The sequence below is a fragment of the Anolis carolinensis genome, chromosome 3, assembly GCF_035594765.1.
Source record: "Anolis carolinensis isolate JA03-04 chromosome 3, rAnoCar3.1.pri, whole genome shotgun sequence".
Lineage (NCBI taxonomy): Eukaryota > Metazoa > Chordata > Lepidosauria > Squamata > Dactyloidae > Anolis > Anolis carolinensis.
In genome coordinates this window covers 230,066,023-230,089,749 of record NC_085843.1, presented here as the reverse complement: position 1 = coordinate 230,089,749, position 23,727 = coordinate 230,066,023, and the positions used below count along the sequence as shown (strand labels likewise).

The 23,727-nt window shown below is 41.3% G+C and overlaps 1 protein-coding gene across 1 annotated transcript in view; it reads left to right on the top strand.

Moving 5' to 3' along the window:
• Positions 1–11,181: 11,181 nt before the first annotated feature.
• neurl1 (neuralized E3 ubiquitin protein ligase 1) overlaps positions 11,182–23,727 on the top strand; it is a 232,408-nt gene continuing 219,862 nt past the window's right edge. The window contains exon 1 of the mRNA XM_062976300.1: positions 11,182–11,912. Coding sequence (XP_062832370.1) covers positions 11,828–11,912 — 85 coding nt within the window. The 5' untranslated portion in view covers positions 11,182–11,827. The remainder of the gene's footprint in view (positions 11,913–23,727) is intronic.

Sequence of the window (23,727 nt, the reverse complement as noted above, 5' to 3'; positions counted from 1 at the left end):
AGAAGTGATGCTAGCTTGTAAACCTATGTAATCTTTGAGCATTGCAGTACCCAGCTAAATTCTATAAATCTATATAAATTTTATGGTTGATGTTTTTGAAATGGTTGCCAGTGCCTAGAGCTGCTGCTTCTATTTTTATTCCATCTTTATATGTTTTCGTTCTTTGTGCATAGCTTCCTTCTGTCATACTAGAAGAAGCAGAGGAGGATTAAGATAGCTCAGGATTAAAAGAAGCACTGGAAATGGGACTGTGCAACAAAAAGAAAGCAAGAATACATCTTATTTATTTTAAAACTCTGAGCTTTAGAGAGCATTGTTTAAACACACACACACTCCTCCTCTTTATCATTCAATGATAACTGTCTGACAGCCCCTTTTTAGATGCTACTTTTTATGTCTATCCTATATCCAAATAAGTATAAAGATTATATGTCTCTGGAGAGCTCAAACTAAATCTTTTCAGTATGTCTCGATTTATGGTCCCATCAATTATGAAGTCTTTGTCCTAAGTTCAAAGAAGCCATCATAGTCAGTAATAAGAAGAGCCATGGCCTAGTTAAAATGGAAAACAGAAAAATTAATAAAATGTTTGATTTCTAAAGCAATAAAAGGGGGACACTAGGGGTAAGCAACCATTTCCAGAAAAGTTTCAAAAATTATGTTTGAACTCATGTATATTTTTCTATTTGCACAGAAATCTGTTTGTGTGGAAATTATATTCTTTCATAGCAGAAATTATCGAGGTATCTCCCTTCTAACCTCAGCTGGGAAAATCTTTGCAAGAATCCTTGCAAATTACCTTTTACCTTTCTCAGAAGACACTCTCCCAGAATCTCAGAGTGGTTTCCGCCCCTCAGTGGAACAGTGGACATGATCTTCACTGCACGATAACTCCAAGAAAAATGCAGGGAACAAAATTAACCTCTGTACATTGCATTCATTGACCTTGCAACGGCATTTGACACAGTGAACCACAGTGCTCTCTGGACCATCCTCCAAAAGATTGGATGCCTTGAGAAATTTGTGAACATCCTGCGGCTCCTCCATGATGACATGATGGCAACAGTCTTGGACAGCAATGACTCCCTAAGTGACCCATTTAAGATGAAATCAGATGTCAGACAAGGATGTGTTAGGGTTGTTCTGTGTTTTTTTGGGCTGTATGGCCATGTTCCAGAAGTATTCTCTCCTGACGTTTTGCCCACATCTACGGCAGGCATCCTCAGAGGTTGTGAGGTATACTTCTGGAACATGGCCATACAGCCCAGAAAAAACACAACAACCCTGTGATTCCGGCCATGAAAGCCTTTGACAACACAAGGATGTGTTATTGCCCCAACTTTATTTTCCATTTTCATCGTTTTGATACTTCATCTTGTTGATGGGAAGCTTCCCACCCGAGTGGTTAAATGGCAAGCTATTTAACCTCAGCATACTGAAATCCAAAACCAAGGTCATAACAACATCTGTTATAGAACTCCAATATGCCAATGATAACATAGTCTGTTTGCATTCAGAAGAAGGCCTACAAGTCACTCTAAACACCTTTGCAGAAGCATACGAGAAGCTCGGCCTCTCATTGACCATCGATAAAACCAAAGTGCTCTTCCAGCAGTCGCCATTCTTGCTGCTGGATCCCTCTTTTCCTTTGCTACCTGCAATCAAGAAGTCCACATTTTGTTAACAGAAATTCTATATTCACTACACACCTACTGAAACTTTCAAATTTGAATAGCAGGAGAATGCAGGGGTCTTTTGAGACAAATAAGACTTTCCAAGAAGACTTGGAAAAGTAATAACTGGAATTAATAAGTAATAATTGGCTGGTGTATCCAAAAGACAGCTGAGCAACCATTTCCACATATTCTGCAATAAAATGGTGTTGTGGGGGTACCTTAAGGCCCCTTCTACACTGTCATTTAAAATCCAGATTATCTGCTTTGAATTGGATCATGTGGCAGTGTAGACTCATATAATCTAGTTCAAATATCTGCTTTGATAATTTGGATTATATGACAATGTAGAAGGGGACTATGATAGGATTAGCTCACAAGATAGCGGAGAAGTTAGACAGGTCTGGTTTCTGGCACGATGTGCCAACAGACCAAATACCCTAGAACACCTTCCAATGATTCTGTTGTGGTGCATGAGGAAATGTTGGTAGGCATTCATAGAAAGGATCCCTTAAATTGTGAATGTTTGAATGTCAATAGAATATATTTTACTATTAAATTCTAAAAAATTACAAAATTAACTTGATAACCACTAAAGCGACCGTGTGTGGCACGCCCTACCAGTCACTCTAACACTGTTGATGTTGCTAAAGGAAAAAGCAGCAAGGGCGCTGTACTTTGCTCATATCATCTCCAAAACCTTTTTGAGAATGTGGAGGTAATAGCATGAACCACAAAATCCGGATCCTTTAAGCACTGAATGGTGAATTCATAGGTAGGTAAATCCAACTGAATGAATGGGTCAATTCTCATTGGTAATGTCAATAGGATTCAGGACTTTGGTCTAAAAAATGTTAGATTTGGTTTGCAAATAGTTCCTGCACCCTAGGATAGTTTGTATCTTCCATCAGAATAAAATGCTATGCCTGGGAAATATTAACTTTCCAGATTCTGTTTCATCAAACACTGGTATAAGCTTTATGGAAAATATCTCTGTTTTCAGATAAATATTCTTCTGTATGATATGGGACTCTGATTTGGATGGTATTGGTGGATGCTTTCCTCCCATGCTTCTGAACAGGCATATAATGAGTTAAAGCACGTGTTGGCAGAGCACAATAATCATCAAATTTCAATGGTTGGGGCAGATGGGGAGTTCAGCAACATGTAGAAGATTATAGGTATCCCATCCCAGTTGTTCAGCAACAGGTAGCTGTTTAATACGGTTGTAGTGTTCATAGTATTACAAACACAGACTGATTCCCAGCAGTCCTAAGGGCTTTCCTTCCACAGGCACAAACAAGCTCATGTCATCTAGAATCCTCCCTGCACAGCAAGCACACCTGCTCTCTGCTTGTCACAGATGGTGGTTTGAGCTGCATGGGCAATTCTTGACAGGTCAGACAATTTTGACTAAATTGCCTTTGTGTCTCTTCCCATTTCTGATTCTGCAAGTTATACGCATTGTAATGTACCTTCTCAGAATTTACTTAAATCTATATTTTTATAGGACAGATTTTGCAACAATGAAGTATCAATTGCATTAGTTGCAAACTGTGTTAGTTATCCAAATGCAGATAGTGGCTTGTTCACAATGTGGCCACATTCTAACATTCCCTTTTGTTGTATCCCTTCAAGTCACTTCCAACTTAGGGCAGTCCTAAAGCGAACCTGTCACAGTGTTTTCTTGACAAGAGGTTTGCCTTTGCTTTCCTCCAAGGCTGAGAAAGTGTAGCGTGACTGAGTTTATCTAGTAGGTTTCCGTGGTTAAGAAGGGAATCAAACCCTTGTCTCCAGAGGTTATTATGGGGAATACCATTGCTTTAACTATGTGGACCTTTGTTGCCAGTGTGATGTCTCTATTCTTCACTATTTTATCAAAATTGGTCATTGCTCTTATCCCAAGAAGTAAACGTCTTCTGATTTCCTGGCTGCAGTCTCTGTCTGCAGTAATCTTTGCACATAGAAATACAAAGTCCTCCACGTTTTTGCCCTCTAGATGCTGGACTACAACTCCTGTATTCCTCATCATTAGACATCACGATTAGAGTTGATGGGAGTTGTGAAACATTTGGATGTCTGTAGTTTGTTCTGTTTAGCCAGGATAGTGAGGTTTGAATTTAGATACAAGGATATAATGTCTGATTTTAAAATCACCTTTAACCTTTCCCCAGACCTCACAGCCATTAGTTCTGTTGAGTTGCAATTCCCAATATTCCCAATACACATGGTGGGTAATCAAAAGTGATAGGAGTTGTCATTCAATAACATCTGGAGACCCAAACTGGGTAAAAAGTATTAGCACTGACCACTATCTAAATATACAGTAGAGTCTCACTTATCCAACGTTCTGGATTATCCAACGCATTTTTGTAGTCAATGTTTTCAATGCATTGTGATATTTTGGTGCTAAATTCGTAAATACAGTAATTACTACATAGCATTAATGTGTAATTAACTACTTTTTCTGTCAAATTTGTTGTATAACATGATGTTTTGGTGCTTAATTTGTAAAATCATAACCTAATTTGATGTTTAATAGGCTTTTTCTTAATCTCTCCTTATTATCCAACATATTCGCTTATCCAACATTCTGCCGGCCGTTTATGTTGGATAAGTGAGACTCTACTGTATATATATAGTCGGCCCCCTGTAGCCATGCAACATTTTACAACATATGTCAATGACTGGATGCCTTTGCACAATACACAGTACATAGTGCATAAGCATAATGTAATGTAAAGAATGCACAACTACAATAATCACAATGCAAAATAAAGGAGGCACAACCACAATACAAAATAGAGAATATACAATCACAATGGACAATGCACACCTCACAAGGGCAAGTCACAGGTGAACACGTTTTCCACACACCTCTCCTTTCACTGCTATCTGCAGAATATGTCCATTGTGCAATGGGCATGGGCAACTTTTTGGCCCTGCATGCATAATGTAATTTACACATCTGTATGTCCCTAAGCCTATCAAATGGTATCGTGGTTTATGTTTTATACAAAAGGCTACTCTTGGCTCAGTGTGGCATACTTCCCTACTGCCATGTAATATAGCAAAGAAATTGAAATTGCACTCATGCAAAAATGTTCGTGCTTTGGCGTATTTATGTGGCAATCCAGATCCTCCTGAATTAAATAGGGATCTCTCAATGACTTGGAATGGTTCACTACATCCTTTGTGGGATGCAATTGTAATGTTTTGGACACTTATTCCCCACACTGGCATTTATATCAACATATAATGCACAGATGCCTACACACCAACATTGCATGTGTCTTTCTTTACTGTGCACTCATGGAGAAGCAATCTGTACTTTCAAGTCTTGTATAAAATGCCTTAGGGTGGACATCAGCCCCCGCCCCTTCAACACAGCAATGATCTACTAGTCACCTCTGCCCTTTCTGTGTAGAAGGACACCAAGGCAAGACATAAATTGCCCTCAGATGCACGTACCCTTGTTTCCAACATTCCAACAAAATAATGAGAGGACAAACTGGTTTGAGAAAGCAAAATATATTGCTATAGTAGATGCCTGGTATTTGTTGTTGCTAGCTGTCTTCAAGTACACTTTGACTTATGGCGTCCCTATGAATGAGAGACGTTCAGGTCTATCCATCTGGAATATGGTATTCCTCAATTCATAAGGCCTTACCAAACATGTTTGACTTCTCTAGTGAGTCATCTCTTCTCATGATCTGACCAAAGTCTGACAACTTCAGTATGGTCATGTTGGCTTCTAGGGAGAGTTCAGTTATAATTTGCTTCAGTACTCACCACATCTCAAATGTTTCTATTTCCCCCTTATATCAGCTTTCTTCACAGTCCAGCATTCATAACCAAGGGCACCCAGTGGCTTTCCATGGCCGAGTGGGGAAATGATCCATGACACACAAAACTTTAATATGCTGTTAATTAAAATGGGAGGGAGGAGTGAAAAATGTAGCAAACTATTTTAGGGAAGCATCTTTCATCCCTGCTCTTAGGCACACATAAGTGTGTAATGTATGAACACATGCAAGCTTTCTTTCTGGGTGTCTATACATAAAATGCATACAATAAAATAGTGAAGAGTAGAGACATCACACTGGCAACGAAGGTCCGCATAGTTAACACAATGGTATTCTCCGTAGTAACCTATAAATGCAAGAGCTGGACCATAAGGAAGGCTGAGTGAAGGAAGGTAGACGCTTTTGAACTGTGGTGTTGGAGGAAAATCCTGAGAGTGCCTTGGACTGCAAGAAGATCCAACCAGTCCATACTCCAGGAAATAATGCCCGACTGCTCACTGGAGGGAAGGATATGAGAGGCAAAGATGAAGTACTTTGGCCACATAATGAGAAGACAGAAAAGTTTGGAGAAGGCAATGATACTAGGGAATATGGAAGGAAAAAGGAAGGGGGGGCGACCAAAGGCAAGGTGGATGGATGGTATCCTTGAAGTGACTGGCTTGACCTTGAAGGAGCTGGGGGGGTGGCAACAGCTGACAGGGAGTTCTGGCATAGGCTGGTCCATGAGGTCATTAAGAGTTGGAAGTGACTGAATAAATAAACAGCAACAATATACATGTGCAAAAGCATATCTGTCCTTACCATTAGGTGCAATGACACAAAATCCTCAATAAACCCATGTTGCCTTTAAAAAGAGGGAAATTGTGATTTAATTAAAAATTACTCATTTTTTTAAAGTCTGGGAGGTGAAAGGCATTTGGATGGCAAAACAGCTTGGCTTTCATTGGATATCATACATCTTGCCCTGCTTGGTCAGATTTATTGTTGTCAAACTGCCTTCAAATTTACTATAAATGAGAGACCTCCTAGAGTGCATCTATGCTGTAGAAGGAATGCAGTTTGACACCACTTTAACTCCATAGCTACAGAATTCTGGGAGCTGTAGTTTGATGAGACACCACCACACATTGACAGAGAAAATTAAAGATCTTATAAAACCCAAACTCCCATGATTAAATAGCATTTAGCCAATACAGTTCAAGTGGTGTCAAGTTGCAGTATAGATGCACCCATAGTTAGTGATTTAATTTGAAATTACTATTTTTATAACCATGGAGAGTGAATGGTGCTCAGGTAGCAAAACAGTTTGGCTAGCCTAGCTTGTTGTTTACCTAAGCAACCCGAAAGACAGTTACAACAGGAAAATTTAGGGACCGCTTTATGTGGGGAGGCTAATTTAATTAACTTACATCACCATAAAAACATCCAGCAGTGTGCGCGCGGAAGAATGAGGATGTACTCCATCAAGAACTCGGTGTCACAGTGGATAATGAAGCAGCAGCTCCCCCTGTGGTCAGAATCAAGCATACCCTCATGAAGCCAGAAGCTGGAAAATGTTAAATAACCTCTGTGTCTCTGCCTGTATGTCATATGTCTAATGGCATTTAATGTTTGCCATTATAAGTACATTGTGATCCGCCATGAGTCCCCTTCGGGGTGAGAAGGGCGGAATATAAATACTGCAAATAATAAATAAATAGCCTTGGGTATCATACATCATGCCCTGCTTGGCCGGATTTGTTGTTAACTGTCTTCAAGGCAACTTTGACTTATGACAACCCTACAGAGACTTTCAAGGGTGCATTGAAACTGTGGAATTAATGCAGTTTGACACCATGGCTCAATGCTGTGGAATCTTGGGATTTGTTGTTTGGTGAGGCACCAGCACTCTTTGCCAAAAAAAGCTACAGAACTTGTAAAACCATAACTCTCAGGATTTCACAACATTGAGCCATGGCAGTTCATGTAGTATCAAACTGCACTCATTCTACAGTGTAAATTGTGGGGGGGGGGGGGGGGGGGGAGGAAATATAATGTATATATACAGTTTTATTATACTTATTTACTGTATTATTACAAATGTCTTATTTAACTTACTACATAAAGTTTTATTAAGTTGTATCAAGCTTTGTTCAGTTAGGTGATATGGCCTAAGGGCTAATAAATAAAAAATATATTTATTATTTATTTATTACAGTGTCATTGCCTCCATGGCCATGGCTAAAATGATATAATTTGAAACGACTGGGTTGTTGTATGTTTTCCGGGCTGTATGGTTATGTTCTAGAAGTGTTCTAGAAGTATTTGAAATGACTATTTTTTACAACCAGGGAGGGAAGAGGTGTTCAGGTAGCAAAACAGCTTGACTGGCTTTGGATATCATATATCTTGCTACACGTTATTGCTATATATTAGGAATAATCTCTTTGTGAGATTTGTTAACTATCTTGAAGATGACTTTGGTTTATGGTGACCGCAAGAACAAGAGATCTCCAAGGCATCCTGTTCTGAGCAGGTCCTGCAGACTCAGAGGCATGGCTTCTCTGACTGAGAGCCTTTCTACACTGACACAAAAGTCCAGCTTGGAACTCATTCAAAAGGAACCAGTTTTGCTGCAAGTTGATCAGATTGTCATGCTTCAACCATTCGAGGCCAGGAAGGTGATTACATTTAGTATGGAACCTGACATCAAACCTCTTTGCAGTCCCCATCTCCCCATTTCTAGAGAGATGTGCATCAGCGCACCAGAGGCTTAGAGGAGGGGGATGAAAATAAAAAAGGGAGAGAGCTAGCTATGGAGGTAATCAATTGCCAATCCCATTGGAGATTTTTTTACTGAACGTCAACAGGGTGGTTATCTACAATGCGAGCTGACTGCACCCTGGATCAGGGAGACACTAGCATCTGCTGCATTGCATGTTTTGGCTAAATTTGTACTTTTCTGGGGCTTCCAAGGGTGGCATATCACCCTTGATATGTGGTACAGCACGCATTGGCAGTAGATGTTTTGTGGTCCTGAGTTAACTCCAAACTGCATTATGTGGTCAATGCAGATGCTCCGTGAGACTATCCACCTGAAATGTGATCTTCCTCAATTCTTACTGCCCTTTCCAAACATGATCGCCTTGTCTAATGAGTCTTCTCAAGATATGATCAAAGTAGAACAGCCTCAGTTTAGCGATCTTGGCTTCTAGGGAGAGCTGAAGATGGATTGTTTTGAAGACCTATTGATATAATGGTTATTTCCTGGTGCCTGAGGGAACCAAGTGTGTAGACCAGGCATGGGCAAACTTTAGTCCTCTAGGTGTTTTGGACTTCGGTTTGCAGGATAAGTTGGCCAGGGTTTCTGGGAGTCTGAGTTCCAAACACTTGGAGGGCCACAGGTAGCGCAGGCCTGGTTTAGGGTCACTATTGGCTGGTGCACAAGTTACCTTTTCCAGAGCTGCCCTGCTCTATAGCCCTCTCGCCTACTGGCTTCCCCCTACCTGTTGGTCCCTGACTCTTTCTAAGGAGGAAGGAGTGTCCTACTGAAAGGGAATCCATTGCCTCATCCTCCTGTTCCAGAGGGTGGGGGTGACCTCGCAGAGAGTGCCACAAGGTCAATGTGGCAATATGAGGGGGGAGTGTGGACACAAAGAGGACGAGGAAGGCTCAGGCTTCTGGGTATTGAAGTCCCAAAATCTGGAGGTTGGGGTGGGGTGGGTAGAACGGCTTGAGGAGAACAACCAGAAGGGACCAAGCTTTTAAGGGAGAAGTGTCATATTGTCACACACACACAACACAGAGATCATATTACAATTTAACCCTTTAAAACCCTAAACCATTGGTTCTCAACCTGTGGGTCCCCAGATGTTTTGGCCTACAACTCCCAGGAATCCCAGCCCATTTACCAGCTGTTAGGATTTCTCGGAGTTGAAAGCCAAAACATCTGGGGACTCACAGGTTGAGAACCACTGCCCTAAACGGTTCAGGTCCTACCTACCTATCCGACCACATCTCCTCATTACCAATCTACCCGAGCGTTAAGATCTTCCAAAGAAGTCTTTATCTTGCTGCTGCAAAAAGAGAGTGGGGGGGGGGCTTCTCAGTGACCCTTTGGAACTCCCTCCCCAAGGAGATTAGAACAGCTTCTTCATTGACATCTTTTAAAAAAACAGCTGAAGACTTGCTTCCTGTTTAAGCAAGCTTTTAAGGAAGATATTTCATTCAGAATGACAGGAAGGCTAACTTTCACTGAGTCGAGCAAAATTTATCATCTGAACCTCTGAACCGACGAGTTCCGTCAACAATAGTATCTGGTATTTGTTAAATGATTTTAAAATGTTTATGTTTTATTGTAAGTTGATTTTATTGTTTATTGTTTATGTATGGTTGATTTGTATTGTTTTGAAATGTTGTGAGCCACTTTGGGTCCCATTTAGGGAGAAAAGCAGGATATAAATAATAATAATAATAATAATAATAATAATAATAATAATAATAATAATAATAATAGGGTTGAATGAAAAGTAATACCCCCACCTTCGTTACTTGTGTTTGGATGTGAATATTTTAATAAATCAAATGCAGAAATAATCCTTAGAATGTGCTCTTTAACTACTACTATTCACTTTTCCACCAGACAATTGGATACATTTCTGCCAATGATGAACAAGTTTTCTGAAGCTGTCAAGGAAGAAGTCGATACTCTGTTTCTGCAGTGTCTCACAGTACCCATCGTGCACCTTACTTGCCCAACTATGCACAGTACTCACATCAACACAATCACCATAAACAGCTTGCATTCTCTGATGAATCTCCTTTGGGGCGACACCTTCTGCGGTCAAGGATTCAGTGACTGCACATTGCTTAAGTTGCATTGACCGACTGTCTGTGCAGGGTTCCATACTTCGCACTTTAACAACACAACTGTTCAATACTAAGGCTTCCTGCCAAATGGAACTGTAGAGGAGAGTCTACTGAACAAGCCAGTACCTGCCGCATACCAGTACTGCCATCTGTTGAGGAGTTACGAAGGTGGAGGCATTACTTTTCATTCAACCCTCATAGTAATAATAATAATAATAATAATAATAATAATAATAATAATAATACTTCTGTAATTGCAAAGTTTATGTGATGGGGTGAATATATTATTATGCTGTAAACGGCGTTGAGTCCCCCTTGGGGTGAGAAAGGCGGTATATAAATACAGTAGAGTCTCACTGATCCAACACTCGCTTATCCAACGTTCTGGATTATCCAACGCATTTTGTAGTCAATGTTTTCAATATATTGTGATATTTTGGTGCTAAATTCGTAAATACAGTAATTACTACATAGCATTACTGCGTATTGAACTACTTTTTCTGTCAAATTTGTTGTATAACATGATGTTTTGGTGCTTCATTTGTAAAATCATAAACTAATTTGATGTTTAATAGGCTTTTCCTTAATGCCTCCTTATTATCCAACATATTCGCTTATCCAACGTTCTGCCCGGCCGTTTATGTTGGATAAGTGAGACTCAACTGTATAGTAAATAAAGAAAGAATAACCCCTCTTCCCCCTACCTGTTGGTCTCTGGCCAGAGTTTCTCACTGAAAGGGAATCCATTGCCCTCTCCCCCCTCCCGCTCCAGAGGTGCCACATCTGTCTCCCCCCCCCCCCCCCCCCCCCAATGCATGGTTCATCCTCTCCCTGGGCTGAGGAGGCAGCAGCTGTCACCATAACAACCCGACCCGAAAAGGGGAGCCCGACCCGTGGATCTAAGGACGAAGCAAGCGGGTCTGGAAAGCGGCGGCGGCAGCGGCGGCGGCTGAGGAGGGGACCATGTTGGCGGTCTCGCAGGGAGCCGCATCCTTTGACGCCGCAAGGTGAAGGCGGAGAAGAGAGGAGGGAAGGAAAGAGGGAGGGAAGGAAGGAGGAAGGGAGGGAGGGAGCGGCGGCACAAAGAGGGCGAGGAAGCGGGCATTACCTGAGGAGCAAACGGGGGAAGAGGAGGAAAAGGAGCAGCAGGAGGAAGAGGAAGATTGCCAAGCCCTCCCGGCCGAAGGCGCCCCGTGCAATTAAGAGACAACAAGGAGACCCAAGCGGGGCTCTGGGACCCAAGTGGGGGCAGGAGGAGAGGAGCAGAGGAGGAAGGAAGGAAGGAAGGAAGGAAGGAAGGAAGGAAGGAAGGAAGGAAGGAAGGAAGGAAGGAAGGAAGGAAGGAAGGAAGGAAGGAAGGAAGGAAGGTGTGGGAGAGGGAGAGGGAGGGGAGGGCCGGCCCCCTCGCCCCCTCCCGCCCCCCTTCTCCTCCAGAGGCGCAAGGGACCCTAAGCCACCCACAGCCTTCCCTCGGCTTCCACCTCGCAGCCTTCGTGGGCCATGGGGAACAGTCTCTCCAGCATCCCAGCGCTGCCCCAGGGCAACTCCAGCCGCTTCCATCGGGTCCACCAGCAGCACCTCAAAGGTAAGAGACCTCCTCCACTTTGTCTGTGCGATGCAGCAGATCTAGATCTCTGTGTCTACTATAGATGACTTTCCCCCACCCTTTAAAGTTCTGGTTGTTCCCCTCTAGCATACAGACACCCTTCTGGGTATCCTCCTCAATCCTACAGGTACCCAAGGTACCCTGAAAGCTATCTCTCCTGCCTCATTCTTTACACTAGTCGTTCCCAACCTTTTTTTTTTTTTTTTTTAAAGCAGGAACCGTTTGACCAGGGACTGCTTTGACCAGGGACCAGGACCATAGCCAAAAAAAAAAAAAAAAAAAAAAAATGAGGGAGGGGGGAGTTGATTTTTTTAATGAATCATGAAGAGTAGTTCCATAACACAAAATAATTTAGTAATCAGGCTCCATTGATAAACTTCAGTGGACACTCAAGACAGATAAAATTCAGTGGACACTCATGGGGATTTGGTTAACCAGTTATAATTCGTGAGTAAACCTGATTTTTTAAAAACCTGAAACATTTGGGGAGGGGTCGAACCCCTAACCCCCCCCCCCCCCAGCTATAGCCCTGGCTTTGACCAGGGACCACTTTGACCAGGGTCCTCTCTCCAACATTAGTATCAAAAGGGTTACAAATCAGTTTTTGATCAACTTTAAGATACGGTTTGGTTATTTGGGGTGCTGATTCAGAAAATTGCATTGGATAGACCACACCAGCTCTAGTTTCTGATACAGTGCATATGCCATCCAGTAGTTGCCATCTGCTCATCCATAGAAAACCATATTTAATAATCTAGAGCTGATGTGGTCTATCCAATGCATTTTTCTGAATAAGCACCCCAAATAACCCCAGGAATAGCCCTAAAAACGAAGACACCAAGGTGCCCCCGCTTCCAGGTGCCACATGGAACGACTCTGTTCAGATGGAGAGAGGAGAAGCAGCAGTCAGGCGGCTTGTTGTCGGCACCTTTCATGGATAGTCAGTCTCTCCCCTCCCGACATCCCTGTTGCCTCGACACTATAAGAGGGTTTCATGAGATTAATTTCTCTCGTTACAACGGTGTAACGGTGAGGTCATAGACCATATTTTAGTTCTTGGGGACCACTGGTGGTCTACGAACCACAGGTTAGGAACCATTGCCTTACACTTTTCCTCCTCCAAGTGTCTGGGATTCTAATGAACCCCAGATGTCTTGGCTGATTCTCAGGAATTCTGGGAGCTGCAGTGCAAAACACCTGGAGGACAAAAGGTTGGGAAGGGAACCACTGATGTAGGGCAGTGGTGTTTTGCCCTGAAGTGCCCAGAATTCCTGATAGTCAAGTAGGCTGATGCTTCTGGGTATCTGGAGGCTGAGGATAGGTTGGGAAGGATAAAATTTTGCAAACCATGGGAACCTGTCTGCTGGAGGAGAATAAACAGAAGGGAGCAAGTTTTCAAGGGAGGAGTGTCATATTGTTGTTGAAGGCTTCCGTGGTTGGAATCACTGGGTTGCTGTGAGTTTTCCAGGCTGTATGGCCATGTTCCAGAAGCATTCTCTCCTGACTTTTCACCCACATCTATGGCAGGCATCCTCAGAGGTTGTGATTGTCTGTGTGGTTCACATGATGAACCAACCTGAACACAACATATTATTTGAGAACACAGAAATGCTGGACCACTTGAACAACCACCATGTCAGACTACACAGAGAAGCCTTTGAAATCCACAAACATGTGGACAATTTCAATAGAAAGGAGGAAACCATGAAAATGAACAAAATCTGGCTACCAGTATTAAAAAAAAATCTAAAATAAGGACAGTAAATAAAGAGCAACACTCAAATACCAGGGGAATTCCCTGGAAACAATCAGGGCCAGCTAACACCTCCCAAAAAAGGATTCCCTCAGGCAAGAAGCAGCCAGGCTTTGAATCTGCAAGGCCATTCAATGCTGATCAAGCTGGCCAATCGCAACATTCACACTTGTGTCAAACAGCCAAGAGTTCTTTCTCCCAACCTGGACTTTCCAGATATTTAAATCCCACTTGCCTAATTTTCAACAGACCTCACAACCTTTGAGGATGTGGGTGAAACGCCAGCAGAGAATGCTTCTGGAACATGGCCATACAGCCCGGAAAACTCACAGCAACCCGACTGTCATATTGTTATGCACACACAGACAACATACTGTACTATCATAAACTATACATTAGAGCAGGCATGGGCAAACTTTGGCCCTCCAGGTGTTTTGGACTTCAACTCCCAGTCTGTTAGGAATTGTGGGAGTTGAAGTGCAAAACACCTAGAGGGCCAAAGTTTGCCCATGCCTGCATGATAGTCTATAATGGTACCAGCATAGCTGAACTATCTCCTTCCCAGTCACATTGGAGAAATGTATTGCTTTTTAAGCACAGGATTTAGTAATACAATGTGGATTAGTTGTCTTGTGTCAGATAACAAAGCGCATGTTGATTCCAACCCCCAGAAGCCCCAGCTAGCTTGGCTAATTGCCTGGAGTTCTGGGAGCTGCAGTCCAAAACATCCGGAGTATCAAAGGCTGGGAACCACTGCTCGACATTACAGTCCATCGTGGTGTTAGCATAATTGAAACCCACCTGGAAATATCCTCTTCCTATACCTAGTGGAGAAAGGTGGTGGTTTTGAAGCATAGGACTTGGGATCCCTTTGTACAATGCGGACTAGTTGTGTTATGCCAAATCAAAAGGCACACGACGGCCCGATGGCAAATACAGAAGCTCTTTTTATTCCTCTGAGAACATAAACGTGGGTTGTAACTGTGTGCACTTTACCTGGAAGGAAGTGTCCTTCTTGGCTTTGTGGATTTTAATCCCAAGGAAATGTAATGGGGATCAAGATGACAGCCGGGTTTAACGCCGAACCAATTGAGAAAGGCTTGAGAGAAAAGGAAGCAGAGGAAGACAGAGAAGGATGTGTATAAGATGCTAGGCGATATGAGTAGCTCCCAGCATTTTAGTTCTGAATGAGTGTTGCTGCAGCTGCTGTTGTCTTGGTTACCTCTGAAATGTCAGCTTTTTGGAGTGGGCGGATCAATTTTAGGGGATGACACATTGAATGTGTATCAATGGTGTACTGATTTTGGTGGTTGTAGCTGAGATCCGGTTAGTATTCTAATCCTGTTGAGCTTCTCTTTCTTGTGGTTCAAAAATCTTTCATTTTGGGCTGTCTGCACATCTAGTCCCAGTGGATTTGCTTACAAATCTAAAGGGATGTGGACTGAAAACACCTGTGCTCACTATATTCTTAAGCATCTTGGAACAGAATTTACTACCCGATCCATGAAAGCAGTTAAGAGACAGCATATTTATTACATGACATGAAACTCACTATGGTATTAAAGTGATTGAAACCCAAGCCTGCCTGGTTAACCAGATCATACTTTCAATATCTTACTTTATACAACATTTCATTTCTCCTCGAACCAGGGTCTAATATCATTAATTATTGCATTGTCGCAAATTCGGTGCTATGAGAGGTATATTATTAAAGATGCCTAGTAACCATAATTATGTTCTGCTTTCAATTCTTTTTCAGCTGTATTGCTTCATTCATGCATGCCGTAGTAATTGTATTACTGTATAAGGATATGCACTTTACCCATTAGCCCTACCTTCAAAATTGATTTCTAGCTTGCGCACCTATACCTAAGAATTGACAGTTTTTACCTCATGGGTTGGTTTGATGATTGATTTACTTTTATTTACTGTTATGCACGTCTATGTACGATGTATGTACTTAATATGTTCATATTTTATATTTTAACTACGTTGACTGGGCTCGTCCCCAAGTCCCTTCAGGGAGATGGAGGCGGGGTACAAAAACCAATAATAATAATAATAATAATAATAATAATAATAATAATAATAATAATAACAACTTTATTTTTGTATCCTGCCTCCATCTCCCCGAAGGGACTTGGGGCAGCTCACATGGAGACAAGCCCAACATTGACATGAGTTAAAACGCAATCCATGAATTAAAAACAATATAACAATATAATATAAAACAACATAAAACAGCACAAAACATATCAAATACTTTAAAAATCTGAGCATAAGTACAGTACGTGCAGGGGTGAGCTTGTGCAAGACTCTGAAATAAAGTTATTATTATAAAGTTATTATAAGGATTGCTGATTGCTATTGAGAATATTTTATTGGGGAACATTTCAAAAAATATGACCTTTGTAATATTTACATGGAAACTTGCTTTGCTTCTATTCTATTCTATTCTATTCTATTCTATTTATTTTATTTATTTGCTCTATTTCTACCCCCACCTTTCTCTACCCTGAAGGGGACTCAAGGCGGTTTACATGGAGGCAATAAATCAATGCCTTAAAAACAGACATTAAAATTAGATTATAAACAAACATATTAAACATTTCAAAACATGACATTAAAATCACGCCATCCATAATCATAATCCAGGCCTTACCACAGTCAATTCCATATTTCCAGATTTGTTATTGCACTGCCCTATTCACTAAAAGCCTGATTCCCCCTGATTATGAGCCATGGCTTTTTCGGGATCTAGTTCTGCAGATAATGACCAAGGAGGCATACATTCCCAGTATGGACTGAGTCAGACGGAAATTCAGGCCAGACAATTGCTGTGTTTAAAATTAGACGTGTAAGGAGAGGGCAGCTGAACCCTACTGAGAGACCCATCACTCCCTATCAGCACAAATGTGAAAGCACAGACGACGCTACAGTAGTAGTTGGTATTCAATTGTAAACTGCCAGGAAAGATTTATCTTAAGAAGCAGCTTGTCAGCTGGAAATATTACTGGAGCAAACTGAAGCAGAATTCACAGTCTATAGGCATAACAAGCACATCTTAATAATTTGCCATTGTTAGCTTAAGCTAAGATTTCGAACATGCAGTTAGAGTCCCCTGATCTCACTTGCTTTTTAATGGCATGCTGGGTTTTTGAATTTGTAACCATACTCAATTCGAACTAGGTTGCTGTGCTGTTACTCCTGCTGGTCAGACAAACAAAATGGTCCTCTTTATAGATTAAATGCTATAGTGAATGAAAGGAAGAGCTCAATATGATTATCTTCGGTTGCATTAAAAAAAATCACGCCCTGCCAAGTAACTGCCAGGGACAATATGTGCTTTTTTCTATGTTTTTTTTAAAAAGGAAGATTCCCTCAGGTCCTACATTTACATGCAGAATAAACAAGCTTGATTGAATTTGACAGGTTCCTGTAAAATGCTTTGGAGGCACAGCAGCAAAAACTATGAATGTCACACAGCTTTGTTACATTTTGTGACGTATACTTTGTGCATCTCACTTTTGCCCCTTTCCCTAATGGTCTTTCAGAATAAGAAGGATATAGAAGTGCTCATAACTTTGGCAACTTCGAGATCTCCTTTCCCTTAGAAGAGCCTTCTTGATTCCCTCTGCAGATGGCCTTGCCATAGTTGGGGAGCAATGATCAGGGTTGGATAGTTGTGGTTGTTGTTGTTATTATTGGTGTACCGGTCAATGTTCAAAGCTTGTAAAATCTATGTGTCAGAGAACACATGATCTTCCAGATGTTGCTGGATTCTGATTTCCGTCTCTCACCATGCTAGAATGCTGTGAGTTTTCCGGGCTGTATGGCCACGTTCCAGAAGCCTTCTCTCCTAATGTTTCGTCCACATCTATGGCAGACATCCTCGAGGTTGTGAGGTCTGTTAGAAACTAGGCAAGTGAGGTTTATATATCTGTGGAAAGTCCAGGGTGGGAGAAAGAACTCTTGGCTGTTTGAGGCAAGTGTGAATGCTGCAATTGGCCAGGTTGATGAGCATTGAATATCCTTGCAGCTTCAAAGCCTGGCTGCTTCCTGCCTGGGGAAATCCTTTGTTGAGAGGTCTTAGCTGGCCCTGATTGTTTCCTGGAATTCCCCTGTTTTCTGAGAATTGTCTTTATTTACTGTCCTGGTTTTAGAGTTTTTTAAGAGTGGTAGCCAGATTTTGTTCATTTTCATGGTTCCATATCATCATGTAGGAGCCCACAGTGGTGCAATGGGTTAAACCCTTGTGTCGGCAGGTCTGCTGACCAACAGGTCAGCAGTTTGAATCTGGGGAGAGCAGGTGAGCTCCCTCTGCCAGCTCCAGCTCTCCATGCAGGGACACAAGAGAAGCTTCTCACAAGCATGGTAAAACATAAAAACATCCGAGTGTCCCCTGGGCAACGTCTTTACAGACGGCCAATTCTCTCACACCAGAAGTGACTTGCAGTTTCTCAAGTTGCTTCTGACACGAAAAAAAAAATCTCACCATGCTGTCTTCAGCTTTTAGGAATTACAGTATAATGACACGTGGAGTGTTACACATTTTCTGTTTTAAATGTCCAGAAAAGTTAAACATTATAAGTCTTGCAACATTCCAGATAAAACAAAAGCATCACTATACTCAATGAAATATTTTTTTAAACACTTCCTTCTCTTCCTATAGAACTCATAAAGCTTAAAACAAGCTCAACTGCAACCCGATTCATGAGTTCTGTAATAGTCAAATCTGAAGGTTCGGCTCAATGTCATTTGGCAATTGGACAATTTTTAGGAAAAGTTAAAACCTCATTAGCTTATCTTTGCACCATGAATGCTTTGAAGTTACCCATAGCCAACTTCATATTCTTATAAATTATTTTTTTCTCAAGTACATCCAAGATGAGGACAGAACAGATTCTTGGCCTGGGACCTCAGAGAGGTCAATGAAGGTGATGGTAGGGTGTCTGGTTATGCATCACCAAAGAGCTCTAGTGAAAGGAAGAAAGCAAAGAAATCAGCTGTGCTAGCAAGGCAGACTCACAATCAATAGGCCTGAATTTGTCACCAAGTGCTACTTAACCTCTGAAAAAGCTTATAAATTAGGTGTACTTATGTTGCAGCAACAGGGGAAGTTCTGTCTTGCATGAAAGATTGCTTTTACTTCTACCTCATCTGAACTTGCAGTAAATCTCTTGGGGTAGTCCTCTATGTTGTTCCACTCACAGCTGGGGAAAGTTACCTCTTTGCCTGAAAAATACCAGAATTTCCCAGGTAGCATGAAGGATTCTGAAACCTGTAGCCAAAAAAGGTACATTATGTATTTGACATGATATCTGAGCCCATATAGATAATCGCTATGTAGACACATTTGCACTTGATGTGTGGTTGAAAACATATTACAACATGGCAGGTTGATGGAGATGTGTTGTCGAAGGCTTTCATGGCTGGAATCACTGGGTTGCTGTGAGGTTTCCGGGCTGTATGGCCATGTTCCAGAAACATTATCTTCTGATGTTTTGCCCACAACTATGGCAGGCATCCTCACAGCCTCTGAGGATGCCTGCCATAGATGTGGGCGAAACACCAGGAGGGAATGCTTATGGAACATGGCTACACAGCCTGGAAAACCCACAGCAATCCATTCATGGAGACGATTGAGATAACCAGAGATGAGATGGTTTGCCACTATGTAGATTGACCAATTATATGGGCGTTGCTCCAGAGATACTCACCAGTTTGTCCTTGATGTGCAACCTTCTCTTCGATCAGGAAAAGATAGGGGAATTTTTCCACTCTTGTTCTTGCCTCTGCCTTTCACTAGGCTTGAGATAAAAGCATGTGACGCTTAGGCCTTCTGTGACTTGAGGAGACAGGTTCAAGGCTGGTCACTCTTAAACAGTGGTTCTCAACCTAGGGTCCCCAGATGTTTTTGGTCTACAAATCCCAGAAATCCCAGCCAGTTTACCAGCTGTTAGGATTTCTGGGAGGGGAATGCCAAAAACATCTGGGGACCCCAGGTTAGGAACCACTGCTCTTAAGAATCTGATCTTGCCCCTGTGGTTTTGTTGGATTTTTAAAATGTTCAGAATACTGTATATCCAAACTTCAAGATGAAATCACAGCTGAAGTGTTGTGCCTCCTCCTTCAGGAAAAAAAGTAATGAGCCCTCTGCTTTTCAGCCCTCCACATTCACCAAGATTAGAGTCACAGGACTGCTGAAAAAGAGAAAAAAGAGCAAATTAAAATAATAATATATCTGTGAGAACACCTTTCTTGGAATCTCCAGGTCCTCAAGAACAAATCTATGATCAGCTCGGAGTAGGAAGTAGGGGCTAATATAATAACATTCTAGGAGAGAACCCAGACATTCCTAAAAAGACCATTAATCACATTTCATATAACTAAGACCACTTCCAGACAGCTGAATAAAATCCCACATTACCGGTTTTGAACTGGGATATATGGCAGTGTGGACTCAGATATTCCAGTTCAAAGCAGATATTGTGAGTTATTCTGCCTTGATATTCTGGGTTATATGGCTGTGTGGAAGGGCCCTATGTCTGCAACAGTTAAATCCACATATTTGAAGGGCTGACTGTATAAATTTGTGCAAGCTGGTACAGTGTTCTGTGAATAATATTCCTGACTTCTGCAGCTGAGGGTCTAGTTGTGAAGAAAATCTTTGGGATTTCAATGGTGTCCTTGACGGCAGGCATGTAGAAATAAAAGTGTTGTTGAAATACCACAGTGTTAAGCAATATACATAAAGAAATAGTTAAACTGCATATTTTTGTATTTTGAGGAAAAGTCAGAAGAATAGCACCAAAACATTTGTGAGGAACAATATTCTTCAAGAAACTAAAAATGGAAGTCCCAACCAGGCCTGGAAGTGCCATTGTTGAGCATCTTCCAGAGCCTTGAATCCCAGAAGGATCTGCTGATGGTGTTGTTTGCTCTGGACTCCACACTGTGTGTAGACAGGTCAGAGGACTACTGATGACATTTTCCATGATACTGTTTATGAGAGTGGGATATAGGGAAAGAACTACCCTGCTACTGAAGCAGCTGCATTGGATTCCAATTTGTTTCTGGGCGCTATTCAAGGTGCTGGTTTTAGCCTATAAAGCCCTAAATCAGTGGTTCTCAACCTTCTTAATGCTGCGACCCCTAAATACAGTTCCTCATGTTGTGGTGACCCCAATCATAAAATTATTTTCATTGCTACTTCATAACTACAATTTTGTTACTGTTATTAATTGTAATGTAAATATCTGATATGCAGGGTATATTTTTATTCACTGGATCAAATTTGGCAAAAATACCAGATAGAGTACACCCAAATTTGAATACTGGTGGGGTTGGGGTGTGTGTGTGATTTTGTCATTTGGGAATTGTAGTTACTGGGATTTATAGTTCACTTATAATCAAAGAGCATTCTGAACTCACCAACGATGGAACTGAACCAAACTTGGCACACAGAACTCCCATGACCAACAGAAAATACTGGAAGGATTTGGTTGGCATTGACATTGGGTTTTGGAGTTGTAGTTCACCTACATCCAAGAGAGCATTGTGAAGGTGAACAATGATGAATCTGGTTCAGATTTGGCACAAATACCCAATATGCCCAAATTTGAAAACTGATGGAGTTTGTGGAAAATAGAGCTTGATATTTGGGAGTTGTAGTTGCTGGGATTTATAGTTCATCTAAAATCAAAGGGCCCCTTGAATCCCACCAATGATAGAATTGGGCCAAACTTCCCGCACAGTATCCCTATGACCAACAGAAAATACTGGTTTTTGGCAACTCCTCTAACACCCCCCTCGCAACCCCTTCAAGGGTTCTGACCCCCAGGTTGAGAAATGCTGCCCTAAATGGTTCGGGCCCAGCCTACGTGAGGGACCACATCTCTTCCTATCAGCCCACACAAGCCCTGAGATCATTAGGAGAGGCCCTTCTCTCAGTCCCACCACTGTCATAAGTATGGTTGATGAGAATGAGAGAGAGGGCCTTTTCGGTGGTGGCCCTGTGGCTCTGGAACTTCCTCCCCAAAGAGATGCGTTCGTCCCCCTTGTTACTGGCCTTTCGCTCCCAGATTATGGAAACAGACCTTCCGCCATAACCCATAATAAGCTGTGACTAGGTAACCAGTGATTACTCCCAAGATTTATTACTGAAGGTCATCTCAATCTGGCAAAGTTCACACGGCTAAAGATTTTGAGCTTCGTGGTTTTTAGTATTATATTTTAAGGGCAACCTTTTCTTTTCTCATTAATTTTTCAGTTGTTGTTATTACCTTATAAGTGTTCTAGGGCACAGTCAATGGCTTTTTCAAACATGGAATTCAGGTCTGTCATATTCCTTTAAGAAAATCTTTCTTTCCCCCAGCACCGGTGAGCTAATGTCCTAGAAGGCTGAATATATCTACCCAGACCTGAATCACCCCAGGCATGACTCTGAGACAGGCTGAATTACAGGAACCAGCTTCTGCTTGTCTACACAATCATGTACTGTATTCCAAAGATGAAAATAAATGCTACAGTGAAATAGACATTAACCTATCTAGTGTAAACTATTTATCTATTTTAGTCTGCCTTACCCTCTATTCTATTTAAAGAAATACTTATTATTTCTTCAATGAAATTATCATAATATGATAGGAGAAGCAAAGGAAGAGATGCAAAATTGAGATATTTTTCTAGAATGTTGGTTGACTGTCAAGGAGTTTTATATTTATATAATGTCTTTAAGGCCTGACCTCCACTCTCCATCCGCACCCCCAAAGTTAAAAATAAATTGGAAAGTAAAGCAATTTACTGATTTTATCCTACAAGAAGCAATATAATTTACAAATGGGTGTTATTTTTGCAACCAAGAGCAACTATTTCAGTGTTTAAATATGCTATAAAGCAGGAATTGGCAACTTTCAGCCCTCCAGGTGTTTTGGACTTCAACTCCCACAATTCCTAACAGCTTACTGGATGTTAGGAATTGTGGGAGTTGAAGTCCAAAACACCAGGAGGGCCGAAATTTGCCCATGCCTGCTATAAAGGCTAGGGATTTGGAATTCTTATTTAGGTTTTATTTTAATTTTTGGCAAGGGACCTGGTTAATACATTACTTTTGTTTAGGACAAAAGAATTAGGTTTTTGAATTGTGTGAAGCGTGGTAGTTATGTTCGTATGATTTGTTGTAACAATATCGAATTTGGTGTGGAATATCTCTTCAATAAAGTATAAACATTCAGAAAAATTGTGTACAGAATGGCTAAATTATTTAACTTTAAAATATTTTGGTTAGAGAATGAGTTCACCTAATTATAGCAAGTAAATGTACTATGATGACTTTGTTTAAGTTGTCAAAATGTTTTTAAAAATCTGCTGGGTGTAGCTTTCATTGGTTTGGTGAAAATCAGTATTGTTTTATTGCATGGGATTAAATTTTCCCATTTTACATAATGATGAGAAAAGTGATGGAAATTTATGGTGTACAAGTGTTTATTATACAGAGTGAAGACAGAACAGGTAGAAGGAAGAAGAGCTACAAATAGCTCCTGCAAGAGAAGGAAAGGGAAGTTGGAGAGGTAGCTGTACAATGTACAATACGTTTTTATTGTTTAAAGTTATTTAAATGATCTATGCCTTTTTACTCTCTTCTTTGACTTTGTTCAATAATTGTTCCAAATCATTGCTAATAATAATAATAATAATAATAATAATAATAATAATAATAATAATAATAATTCACTTTATTTATATTCCATCCTTCTCCCCTAGGGAACTCAGAGCAGATTACAGTATAGGCAAACATTCAATGTCCACAAATACAGCGAGACACACAAAGGCAAGGCTTCTCCTTTCATTTGTAGCTTTCTGGAGGTGGTGCTCATCTCTGGCTTCTGGGAGGTGCTTTTCTCCATTTTCAAGCCGAGGAGCCTGTGTTGGCCGGCAAGATTGGTTGCAACATCTCTTGCCTTTTCCCACTGAAGTACCTATTTATCTACTCACATTTGCCTGTTTTTGAACTGCTAGGTTGGCAGGGAGCTAGGGCTG